General features: G+C 41.3%; 1 protein-coding gene across 9 annotated transcripts in view; it reads right to left on the reverse strand.

Moving 5' to 3' along the window:
* Positions 1–12,248, reverse strand: part of add3a (adducin 3 (gamma) a) — a 101,179-nt gene that overhangs the window by 13,933 nt on the left and 74,998 nt on the right. For all 9 annotated transcript variants that reach the window (XM_025907907.1, XM_025907906.1, XM_025907908.1 and 6 more), the window contains 6 exons: positions 8,931–9,069; positions 8,193–8,344; positions 7,262–7,342; positions 2,722–2,871; positions 2,150–2,293; positions 1,197–1,295 (listed from right to left, as the gene is read on the reverse strand). In XM_025907907.1, the coding sequence (XP_025763692.1) occupies positions 1,197–1,295; positions 2,150–2,293; positions 2,722–2,871; positions 7,262–7,342; positions 8,193–8,344; positions 8,931–9,069 (765 nt within the window). The remainder of the gene's footprint in view (positions 1–1,196; positions 1,296–2,149; positions 2,294–2,721; positions 2,872–7,261; positions 7,343–8,192; positions 8,345–8,930; positions 9,070–12,248) is intronic.

Below are 12,248 nucleotides of genomic sequence, written 5' to 3' on the forward strand. Positions count from 1 at the left end.
TTACAGTGGAGCGGCGGGGCACAGCCGTTCATCTCTAAAATCCACCATATTTACCAATGAACAGGAAGACACGCGAGAACAGAAAGCAAAACAACAGAAATCCAACACAGCTGTATTTTCACTTATTGCTACAACTGCCCCTTCAAAAGGGAAACAGCTGCACAGCAGTCAGCTGCAACAACCAAACTACCACCAAGGAAAGTAGGCAGTGTTTATCTGCTTGTTACAGTTTGATATTCTGCCAAGAAACCTTGGGTACTGCCATTCACGTGGATGTTATTTTGACATCCAGAACCCACCTAATCGATGCTGCAAACCAAGCACACACACCAAAGTCAATGACACTCACTAATGACCTCCACCAGCAGTGCACTACAACACACACCAGTAAAAGATCCACCATCCTGCAACCCACAGGACTCAAAGAATCCACTGCTCGACACCAAAGGACACTTAAAGAGGACGTTTGGCAATGTGTTAATGGGTGCACAACAAACAGATCCAAACCCTTATAAATACACGGCAGTTAGAAGTAGCTGAATGACCACTGAGATTTAAAAAAATAATAATTGTTATGTTCCAATTCAAATGCTGCTGGAGCTAAGTTGAGCTAATCCACAATCCCTAACAAACGCGCCACCGCTCTCCGGGCTTATCGCCATCTTATCGGAAAAGATTACACAGACCGACACGTTACATGAAATATGAATATACACTTAAGATAAACTCAAAATGAACATGCAGTCAATAAACATTCATTTATTCTGCCTAATTCTCACCTTTTGAAATCTTATGTATCACCTTCTGTTCAGTTTTACTAATGAGAAACAAAACAAAAACAAAACAAAACAAAAAAACCACGGAGAACACCACCCTTCTCTTAATGCTGCTTTGGACCAGCATCAACAATAACACATCAGATTGTTACTCCCTTCATCAGACTCCTAATAGCCTTATTATAAAGCTGTGTTTGGCCAACATTTTCCACATGGAGAGAGATTATGAGTTAGAGTGTTCTTAAAATAGAGAGGGAGAAATGTGAAAGCAGCTGTGGAGATTAGATTTAGCAGGAAAGCTACCGCCCTCCTGGACTAATGCGTGTGTTTGGAAGCCGAAGAGAGAGAGTGTGAGCGTGTGTGTGTGTGTCGGGCAGGAATGTACTGGGTACCAGCAGCACTTGGCTCTGCAATGTGTACCTGGATTTCACAGGCATACTGAGCGTTGTAGATGTAGTGAAAGGCCTCCTCGATGGTCTCCCCGAGAGCAACCACGCCGTGATTCCTCAGCACCAAAACCTGGACACACAGAAAAAGTCATTGTAAACATCAGAAGAGTCAGATCACAAAGAGGCATTACAGGTCCATTTCTCTAACTTGTCCTAAATGAGACTGTTAGATGGTGTTAGAGTTTCTTTACTCAGCCAGTAACCAAGTCATGGGAGTACTGATGGAGAATGCGCGTGCTCATGCTGATTTGAGTCCAGAAGCTCTGTTTTCTCTAGTTCTTAAAAAATGTTAGCCCAGGAGACAAAAGAGCTTCAAGAGCTTTATTTTCTGTTTGGATAAAGGTTGAAATCATTATGATTTTATGTATCAACAAGGGCTTGGCCACTCAGTGATGACATCAGAACCTGGCAACAGACAAGCAGTGGAAACTCCCTTGAATTCCCTGAATGTTTTCCAGTTTAAATTCTATTGACCGGTGATTTCTTTTAAAGACGCCAGAAAGCAAGACATACACATGGAAGGCAAATAGAAAACCCAAAATAAGGGCGTGGAGAAGGTAACTAAAGGAACTACAGCTGACATTTCAACGGGATGTGCAAGCCTGACTGCCCTGCTATTGCTCCTTGTTAGAAATAAACACCCTGGTATTTGAATCGTTTTCCTGTCTTAGGTTAAAGGGATGAGATACAAAACAGGCTTGATTATTTTGAACTACCCCAACATATAGGCCTAATTTGCTCCAAGTCCCTAAAAGTTTTGGTCTGTTGTCTGAAAGACTGCAGAGATCAGCAAACCCTCTGGGACAAAAATACTCCAGTCTGAAGCTAGAGATACTGGTAGAAAACCTTTCTTCAAATCACAAACTAATTATGCAAAAGTGATGGAAGATGTTGCACAATGTTTAGTTTCCTTGCTTCTCCTACCTTTGCTGTTGGCCCCAGGGCCTTCTGTAGCTCTATGCGCTCATCCTGCTCATCCAGACTGCCCTGGTAGTTGTAGTAGGCAATATCACCTAAGATCAGCGCCTCTTGGGAAATGGGCAGGATACCACACTTCATAGATGACACCTAAAGCAGGAGAAAGGTGAGAAGGAGGCATGCCAGCATTGAGAAACGTTGACAGGTGGATTACAGCTGTATAGCTGCATTATTCTTCAACGTCCGGCAGCAAATGTTTCTCGTTGGTGCTCCTGTGGGAAGAAAGCTTGGAAACTCTGGCGCTCTCTGATGACTGCAGTGACGAGCCTCTTTGTTGTTGCAAAATGTACTTTCATTTCTGCGCTGTAGAGTCGTTTAAAGATAATTATTCCCTTTTGGTCGAGGTGTCAAGGTAATTTTAAGGGATATCACTTCACTATTCAAATTCATCCACCCTGAAAAACCTCTTCTCAAATTGAAATCGCACCCCTCTTAAAAATAAGCATCAAGCACCAATCTGCAGGGAAATCATTACAGAGAGGTTGGGTATAATATAACGTGTGGTAACGTGAACTTACAGCTGCTGTGGCAGGAGTGTGCACGTGTATGATGCAGCGGATGTCTGGACGCATGGAGTAGATGGCAGCATGGGGGCTGAAACCTGCGGGATCGATCCTCAGGTTGGTGGAGCCCTGGTCGATCACATCCCCGATGATGTTGACTTTCACCTGGTGAGGCAAGGATAGGGTGCTTTGAGGATATCTGCTTTGAGTGGTTGAAAAACACTTTAACTTAAGCAATAAGTACCGAGAATACAGCAGGGCTTTAGGGGCCACAGAGAGACGATGTACTGTAAACCATTACAACATCAGTGAAATCAAATATGCCCGAGACAAAACTAGCTCACAAGCAGGTTATAACCCTGCAGTGTTAACTAAGCAGGCCTAAAGATAAGCCAACATCTGTGAGTATGATGGCACAGAAATCACATTACAACAATTCCTTCTTTCTGTATGCTCATCTCTGGGAAATGAATTTACGCTTTACCAGGAAACATAACATTGGAAAGGAGTGGACTCGCTATGACAACTTCATTACCAACCAGTTAACAGTTATTTGATTAGACGACTGGAGAGAAAAGCATTCGAGGCAAAAGATATATAGAGGACTTGGAGGGACAGCGAGTACAATAGCAGAGGTGGAGGGGGGGGGAGACTGATAACTGGACACAGAGACTGTGATATAAAACCTGGAGGAAGAGCAATGGTAAAATCAAGTGCAGATGTCAGTCCTCACAGTAAAACCTAATAACAAACCGAAAACACAACTTTGCCTGCAGACCTTGTGCAAAACTGGCATCACTCTAACCACATGTTGTTCTGTGATACAAGCCAGAAGGAGCCTGCTCACATTTCTGACCCCCCCTCCTCAAACACAAGGTCCAAGAGTGTGTTATCACAACAGGAACGGGGCATCCATCATCCAGTCCGAGGCTCATGAAACACACCCAGTTCAAACTGAGCCGGCTCAAAAGTGTGGGGTTTGGTCCTTAAAATGTTCATGGAGCAGGAAACTATTTCCTTCCAAAATTAAAGGACAGGAATTACATTTAAAAAAAAACAAAAAACCCTTCAAACTCTGTTTTTAATCTCTCATTATCATATTACTCAAACTAAAAACGCACCCGGCTTCTTCAGAGCTGTCCTTCTACTCATTAGCTTTGGTAGCAACAGATCATTTGTATTTTAGGATTAAAAAAACTATTAAATAACAAAAACAAACTGCACAAAGTTACTGGAGATGTGTGGATTGTAAGTTTTCACCTCACAAAGCTTGACACCCCAGTATTAATCACTGAGAATATAACAGATTTTTTTAAAGTAAGACCAAAGTGTTACCATGGGAAACCTGCCACTACTCTTGTTTTACTTGGTTATCGTTTGAGGTTTATAACTACTCGGATAGTTTACAGTCTATTTCCTTTCACATCCTTTTAGATCTGGTCACTACTAATTCATTCTTTAGTAAAACAAGAAAATTCAGTAAAAGAAGATATTTAACCTCAGAAAACTGCATATGACTAAAAATATTGCCGAAAATGAACCATATTGTGTTGGCACGGGGCCAATACAGCGCCTGAGCAATTACCAGCTCGACTGGTTAATACGTCTCTTTCCTTTGAACCTTAAGAGAGTCCACAGATTGTTTCCGATCTTTGGGTCAAATGAGGCTGAAAATCCTCAGATGCATTCTGAGTGGTGTTCAGACTTTTAAAAGGCATATGGATGTTTGGGCAGATGAATTTATTGATCTTTCCAGCAGAGGAAAGTGAATGGCACCAGCTAAGCGTGAGTAACTAACCCCATCTATGTCTCCACACACCCTCTCCCGACAGCCATAGCCAGCTGCCGTGTGATCGAACACCGTTACGTCACATGGCTGGTGCATTATTGGATCACCCCCGTCACATCCTTCAAACTTCAGCCCTTCTAACTGAGAGGCCCTTATGGCCGGTGTAGCACCTCTAATCTTAACAATAAGTCAAAGGACGTGTCAAAGAATCTGAAATGTGATGCAGCTGCATAGTAGGGAGGGGATTAGAAGCTGATAAGGAGAGTGGGGCCGGGAGAAGGCAGTTGAAACTGAAAAGGAAATCTCTGAATTCCTTCAAGGGTTCAAAGTTGCCTGATTCAGGTTAAGCAAATCCAAGAGTAAAGTAAAGAGTAAAGTAACTGTCTCACCTTTTGACTCTGATGTGAAGGTAGTCAACAGTAATTTCAATAACAAGTTTAGAGACATGAAATAGGAAACTGCTGTGACTCCAGACTAAACTAAAACAACCAGATGGACCAAACATTTTTTCTTTTCAACTCCAAACTCAAACTGACCTCAGAATCACCTCAAAGCTCAAAGAGTAATACTGACAGGGAGAGACAGATGCAAACTAACCAAAGCCAACTGCACTACAGCTTTTCTTAAAGGCTACAGCAGGCTGACCCCAACACAACCTTTGACACACTTTATTCTGGATGACTTCCTCCTAATCAATTTCTTTGCCTTTCTAAACTCTTGAACTTAGTCATGTAACTATTGAGCTTACTAAGACAAAGTCGGCTGAAAGTGGAGAGAGAGATTAAATGGATGGATATAAACAAAGCAGTGATGGACTGGCATCAAAACACAAACACTAAGGAAAATCTGGAAGTGCCAGGTTACACGAATTTGTTCCGTCTTTCAGCGTATGCAGTGTTGTGGTCGACTTTACTGCCCGACCACAGGATAGATGGATGTGGCCCAGACAAATAAACTAAAAATACTCACAGCTGAATGAGTTTGCCATATACTGCTTTTAAGGATTCTGTGGCTTCTAGTAAAAGTTATGGCTAGTAAGTTTGATTGAGTTTGCAATCATGGACATGATTAATTACACTTTACAATGATTTGAGCCAGCGACAGAAGGTAAGAGTATCATCTGTTACTTTGTACAGTAACAGAGCTAAAACTAAGACTAACACAACATCGTCAAAGGTTATAGTTTTCTTTTTGCTAATAGAACAACAGAAAAGTATACATCTTGGGAGGATTAACAACCAACAAGCCTGATTGACTTATCAGCCTTGAGCTGACATTAATGCAAGCTTCTCAAATTTAATAATGAATTAAATATATATGGCAGCTATATTTTTTACTATGAAGTAATTTAGCAACCTGGAAAACAGTGGATGGTTTAGTTTGAACCAAATACTGCGAGTGGAAATATTGTGCACTATTGGTAAATAAATAAATATCAAGTTTTAACCTGATTATTTTGTTGCAGTACTAAACTGTGTGCTAATTAAAGACATGTCAATGTCCATGTCTGTTCTAGTTAACTATTGCAGCGACGGGTTTTAGAGGCAGCAAAGTTAACCTAGTGAAGAGAATCTGTTCTGACTGTTTCAGGTAGGTACGCTTGTTTCGTGCCTGTACTGCAAAGAGAATTTATTGTCTGAAATTATTATCAGCAATTTTGGCACTTTATTCACTTTTAAGAAAATAAAGCAGCTTTTCGGGGGAAGTTTACAGTGTCTGTGCTGAACTAAAGCAAAAAAAGACAAACAAACTCCTATTAAATTAAAAACAGACTGAAAAATGACTGAGTTCAACAAGGACAAGTTCAAACCACTCAGCCACCCACGAGGCTTTACTATGAGGAAGTAGCAAGTTAGGCGCGGAGATTTATATCACTACCTTCCAACCACTCTCGCAGGTCAAAAAGTGAAATCAGCTTGTCAGCGAGGTGCTGACAGATTTCACTATCTGGCTGCAGAAGCACACCTGCAGTATATTATCCCGGATTTTATCTGTTTGCACAGGTGTCGAAGACAAAGTAGGAGAGTACAACAAAGCTACGAAAAAAAACGACTGAAGATATGAGTTCGTTTTCTACTTTTGCATTTTGTTTTGAACACGGAGGCGAACCCTGGTTCGGTTTTTCTCAATTCCATAATTTTAAAATTGTCAAATGGAAAAAGCAGAAATAAACAGAAGTAAGTCCGACAAGGATGAGACAAGAGCAACAGAAAGAGAAAAACAAAACAGAGAGACAAACCGAAATAGAAAGTGAATTAGAGGGAGCTGAAATGTACAGAGGGAGGTAACGAGGTTGCCAACAAACTATTATACACATTATTGCACATTTAGCGCCGTGGTATGTCGAGCAGAGCTGAAACTGGAGAGACAGACAGACTGAACCACCTACAGTGTTTGCTGACAGAGAAACAGAGCGGCTAATGTCAACATGAGAGGTGCCGGTGACACAGAACATGATAAACACGTACACAAAAGGGACAGTCAGAGAGAGACGGTGGGATCTCATGCACAGAGAAGACCAAAAAGCACTGGAAAAAAAGTTCATCTGGTAATTTCCTCTTCAGAGTGAAGGAAGTAAATGGCTGATTAAGCCAAATGGGAAAGCACTAGTTGAGTAAAGCAAATGCAAAGCCATTACCATCCAATGTAATGCTGACGCAGACATTTACGATGCATTTCATTTGTAGCAAGAAATTAAATCAGCAGGCAGAGCTTGTAGTTAAGAAACTGTGTTTGGATGAGACCACAGTGGCTCGTGTTTCTTACCAGGTTTGAAGCAGATGCCTCAGCAAATGAGAGTCCTCTGGGGATGATCAGGATGTGGTCTTGCTCTTTACTGACTCGGCCCTAGGAGAAAAGGAGATCATGAATAACACCGATTTAGGACTAAAGGTTACTTTTAATTAGAAAAAAATAAAATAAACCAGACCCAAGTCAGGACTGCATTAGAATAAAGAATTAAGGAAGAGTTGAAATATGGACTAAACAGTCATATCTGCAATTAAAACATGCATGCCAGGACCTCCCTGTACATTTCTGTGGGCAACAGCGAGTCAGATACAGCATGAAATGGAGGAACTTGGGTGGAAGTGGACTGCAGAGTGGTTTGCCGTAGTCCAGCCACTATGGGGAGTCTAAAGTGGCTCAGATAGCGTGCCTTATATGAGACAGCCATTTGTATGTGTATAAGTGTGTCAGCTGAGCCATCAGCTGATGTGGTCACAAAGAAATTATTGCAAAATGCATTGAGGCTTTGTAAAGTCATCACTACTACACTTTCTTGGGAATTTTGCACGGCACTTAAATAAAAAAAGAATAGTGCAATATATAGCATTTAAACAATGGCATAGAATAGTAGAGGATATTACGAAAGTCTGTGTGGACAGTTTTTGAACTGTAGTATCGGTTTTCTGTAGAAAGTCAAAGGATACAATAATCTTTGTTGTGAATGACAAGCCAGGTATTTAAGTTCTGATATTAAAGATTTTTTTGTAACCTAGAGACAATTACTGTTAGACTGAAACACCCTTGAAATGACAATAAAAGCTTTCTCTGCAAACAGACCCTCAATGTTTGTACCCAGAAATAGTACGGGAGACTTTGGACCTGGAAATAATACAGGAGACGGTTAAATTTATGAACTAGACAGATAATAGGGAATTTCCAGTACATCTGTGCTTTTGGAGTAGTGTCTTACTGTGATGTAGGAGTTGGCGAAGTGTGCCCAGCTGAACAGGTCCACCAGTCTGTAGAGGCTGGCCAGTTTACAACGTGTCAGCTTCTCGCCTTTCACCATCGTGGTGGATTCCACTCCATACAAGTCGTTGATGGGAGTGACCATCCCCAGGCCTAAATGATCATGGACGATGAGAGGAAGGAGAGGGGGAGCAGGAATGTTAAAAATGCAGATTGTGGATCAGGTGGTATTAATATCAGTGACAGCCATTCAGGACCAGACATCTGTAGCTAGCATCTGGATTTGTATCTAATGGTGTATCTGACTCTACATGAGAATCCTAATTTACACAGTGGGGTGATGCAAGCAGCACTCAGTCCTTTAATGCCTTTTGTTGTCTTTAATTATAATATTTAAAAATGAGCTAAACCAAAAGGCTACACAGTTTCTGACGTCTAATTTAGCATTAGTTGTGCATTCCAAGGCTTTGACTTCACATATGGGACTCTTGGACAGAAATCGCAAAGGATCAAAACCCATGGAAATATGCACGGCTTTTCCGGAGTCTGGGGCTGGGTTGTCTAAGAGTATTTATGCCCTTAAGCACACAAAGCTCATGTTTGTGTATAGATCTCCTATATTCCAATATTGAGGCTGTGCTTTTGTTTTTCAGTGCAGTTCAAAGTTATTGCACCCTGGGCGCGGATGGCATGCGTTAGTGTCTGGTTGTCTGGGGTAACGAGCACAGTGACCACTTACTGAGTGGGGAAGTGTTGAAACCGGCAACTGTGCTGGCCATAAAGAAGTCTGCGATCTGCCTGAGGGCCAGCAGGCCAGTGGGGTTGTTCCCCTTCCGTTGCTGCTCTTGGATCAGGCTCTCCAATTCCTCCTTAAAAGCCTGAGAAAGATAGGGAAAGACAAAAGGTTGAGAGGGGACACAAGCCAACTGAGAAAGTAATGTGTCAAGAACTACAAATCTAACCCTCAAATTAAGAAAAGCAACAGTAAAAAGGATTTACGGGTTAATCTTCATGTTGCGACTTTTAGCACATTATCAAGCCTTGTTTAAAAAAAAAATAAATAAATTTTTTATCCCATATATGAATCATATATGAACCTTTAATCAGGTGTTATGCAGCTTAACTGGGAGACACACACACACACACAAAACCAAAACATTTGACTGAAACTGGAACTTCAGGTGCATTAATCTCAAAGTGAGGCAATATCACAAAGAAAACTAAGACTATGGCGAGACAGATGAAGATAGGAGGGAGGAGAAAGGAGTGGATTAGTAGTGACAGAGAGATAAAAGAGCAAAAAGATGTGGGAACATTCAAAGAGACAGGAAGAATGCGAGTAAAGACAGGAAGATCGTGGGAGACGTGCTAATCACAGATTAGACATCCTACTTGGGTGTCAACCTGAATCATCCTAAGAGCGCTCTACGAAGCTGGGCCCAGATTGGCTAGATACACAACAAGCTCCGGAAAGGTTGCTCGTCTGGTTAGCTCACTGCTTGTGCTTTGATTGGCTGCTTGGTGTAACTGGGAGAGAATTAGTTTGTAGCTAATCCTCTTGTCCAGACTACAGTCATCTGCTGAGTCCACAGACACAATACAGTATATGCTAAACAAGCTCTTATGCAGACCACATAAACGCACAGCTGATCGAGTGACATAATACGGAGTACTGGGTACAGCATTTTTCTCACAGTGCTCACAAATCAAAAATTCAGACAGTCATAAATCTTCTTGCAGATGTCAGAGTTTGAAATATGATGGTGTTTAAAACTGCAGGTAATATTCAGCTAGGCTGTATAGATAAAAGTAATGAAGTAATAAACCCATCTCTATCTCCAGATAACCTTTGTAAGGTTTTAACCTCTCTCCGGGGGCTTTCTCACCTGCTGACGTTACTAAAGCTGTGACCAGTACATGCGGGTTTCGGCATTCAAACACACATGTGATGTTCTTATTGTATACAGCACATGCTGACGAAAGGTAAAGTCCGACAGTCTGAGTTTGAGATATTTGATTTGATCAGCAAGAACATATTTTGTGTTTTAGTTTGTTTTGGTTTCAACTTTTGTTTCTACCTTTTCCTAGTACACCTTGGCCATCCAAATAGCCTCATCATTGAGGTGTTGTAGGTAGGTAATTGCAAATAAAAGGCAAGTTGTTACTGATATACCATCAAGTGATTATCATAAATCACAGACACTGTTAACATGTATGATTTAAGGTTTAAATAACTTGGGCAGTAACTTATTTTAAAACCAAAAGATCAGAAATGTTTGACACATCTTTACCGACTTCTATTCATTCTTAGTGTGTGTGTCATTCAACACCGAGTCTCTTCTGAACACATCTGTCCTGATCAATTAGTTGTTTTCATCATCTATTCATCTCATACACCTTTATATTTCCGTGTATCAGGTAAATCATTAAAATCTTTAGTTTTGTCTCCAATTGACCTTCCCGTCATCACTGACAATAACAAAAACAACAACACTATGAAGCCTCTTTAAAGTCCTGATTGAAACTTAACACCAGTGGAAATCTCTGGAAAGAAAAGAGCACCGCAAGAAAGTTTACAGGGAGTGCAGAATTATTAGGCAAGTTGTATTTTTGAGGAATAATTTTATTATTGAACAACAACCATGTTCTCAATGAACCCAAAAAACTCATTAATATCAAAGCTGAATGTTTTTGGAAGTAGTTTTTAGTTTGTTTTTAGTTTTAGCTATTTTAGGGGGATATCTGTGTGTGCAGGTGACTATTACTGTGCATAATTATTAGGCAACTTAACAAAAAACAAATATATACCCATTTCAATTATTTATTTTTACCAGTGAAACCAATATAACATCTCCACATTCACAAATATACATTTCTGACATTCAAAAACAAAACAAAAACAAATCAGCGACCAATATAGCCACCTTTCTTTGCAAGGACACTCAAAAGCCTGCCATCCATGGATTCTGTCAGTGTTTTGATCTGTTCACCATCAACATTGCGTGCAGCAGCAACCACAGCCTCCCAGACACTGTTCAGAGAGGTGTACTGTTTTCCCTCCTTGTAAATCTCACATTTGATGATGGACCACAGGTTCTCAATGGGGTTCAGATCATGTGAACAAGGAGGCCATGTCATTAGTTTTTCTTCTTTTATACCCTTTCTTGCCAGCCACGCTGTGGAGTACTTGGACGCGTGTGATGGAGCATTGTCCTGCATGAAAATCATGTTTTTCTTGAAGGATGCAGACTTCTTCCTGTACCACTGCTTGAAGAAGGTGTCTTCCAGAAACTGGCAGTAGGACTGGGAGTTGAGCTTGACTCCATCCTCAACCCGAAAAGGCCCCACAAGCTCATCTTTGATGATACCAGCCCAAACCAGTACTCCACCTCCACCTTGCTGGCGTCTGAGTCGGACTGGAGCGCTCTGCCCTTTACCAATCCAGCCACGGGCCCATCCATCTGGCCCATCAAGACTCACTCTCATTTCATCAGTCCATAAAACCTTAGAAAAATCAGTCTTGAGATATTTCTTGGCCCAGTCTTGATGTTTCAGCTTGTGTGTCTTGTTCAGTGGTGGTCGTCTTTCAGCCTTTCTTACCTTGGCCATGTCTCTGAGTATTGCACACCTTGTGCTTTTGGGCACTCCAGTGATGTTGCAGCTCTGAAATATGGCCAAACTGGTGGCAAGTGGCATCTTGGCAGCTGCACGCTTGACTTTTCTCAGTTCATGGGCAGTTATTTTGCGCCTTGGTTTTTCCACACGCTTCTTGCGACCCTGTTGACTATTTTGAATGAAACGCTTGATTGTTCGATGATCACGCTTCAGAAGCTTTGCAATTTTAAGACTGCTGCATCCCTCTGCAAGATATCTCACTATTTTTGACTTTTCTGAGCCTGTCAAGTCCTTCTTTTGACCCATTTTGCCAAAGGAAAGGAAGTTGCCTAATAATTATGCACACCTGATATAGGGTGTTGATGTCATTAGACCACACCCCTTCTCATTACAGAGATGCACATCACCTAATATGCTTAATTGGTAGTAGGCTTAAGAGCCT

Source organism: Oreochromis niloticus, linkage group LG6 (genome assembly GCF_001858045.2).
Source record: "Oreochromis niloticus isolate F11D_XX linkage group LG6, O_niloticus_UMD_NMBU, whole genome shotgun sequence".
Classification (NCBI taxonomy): Eukaryota; Metazoa; Chordata; class Actinopteri; order Cichliformes; family Cichlidae; genus Oreochromis; species Oreochromis niloticus.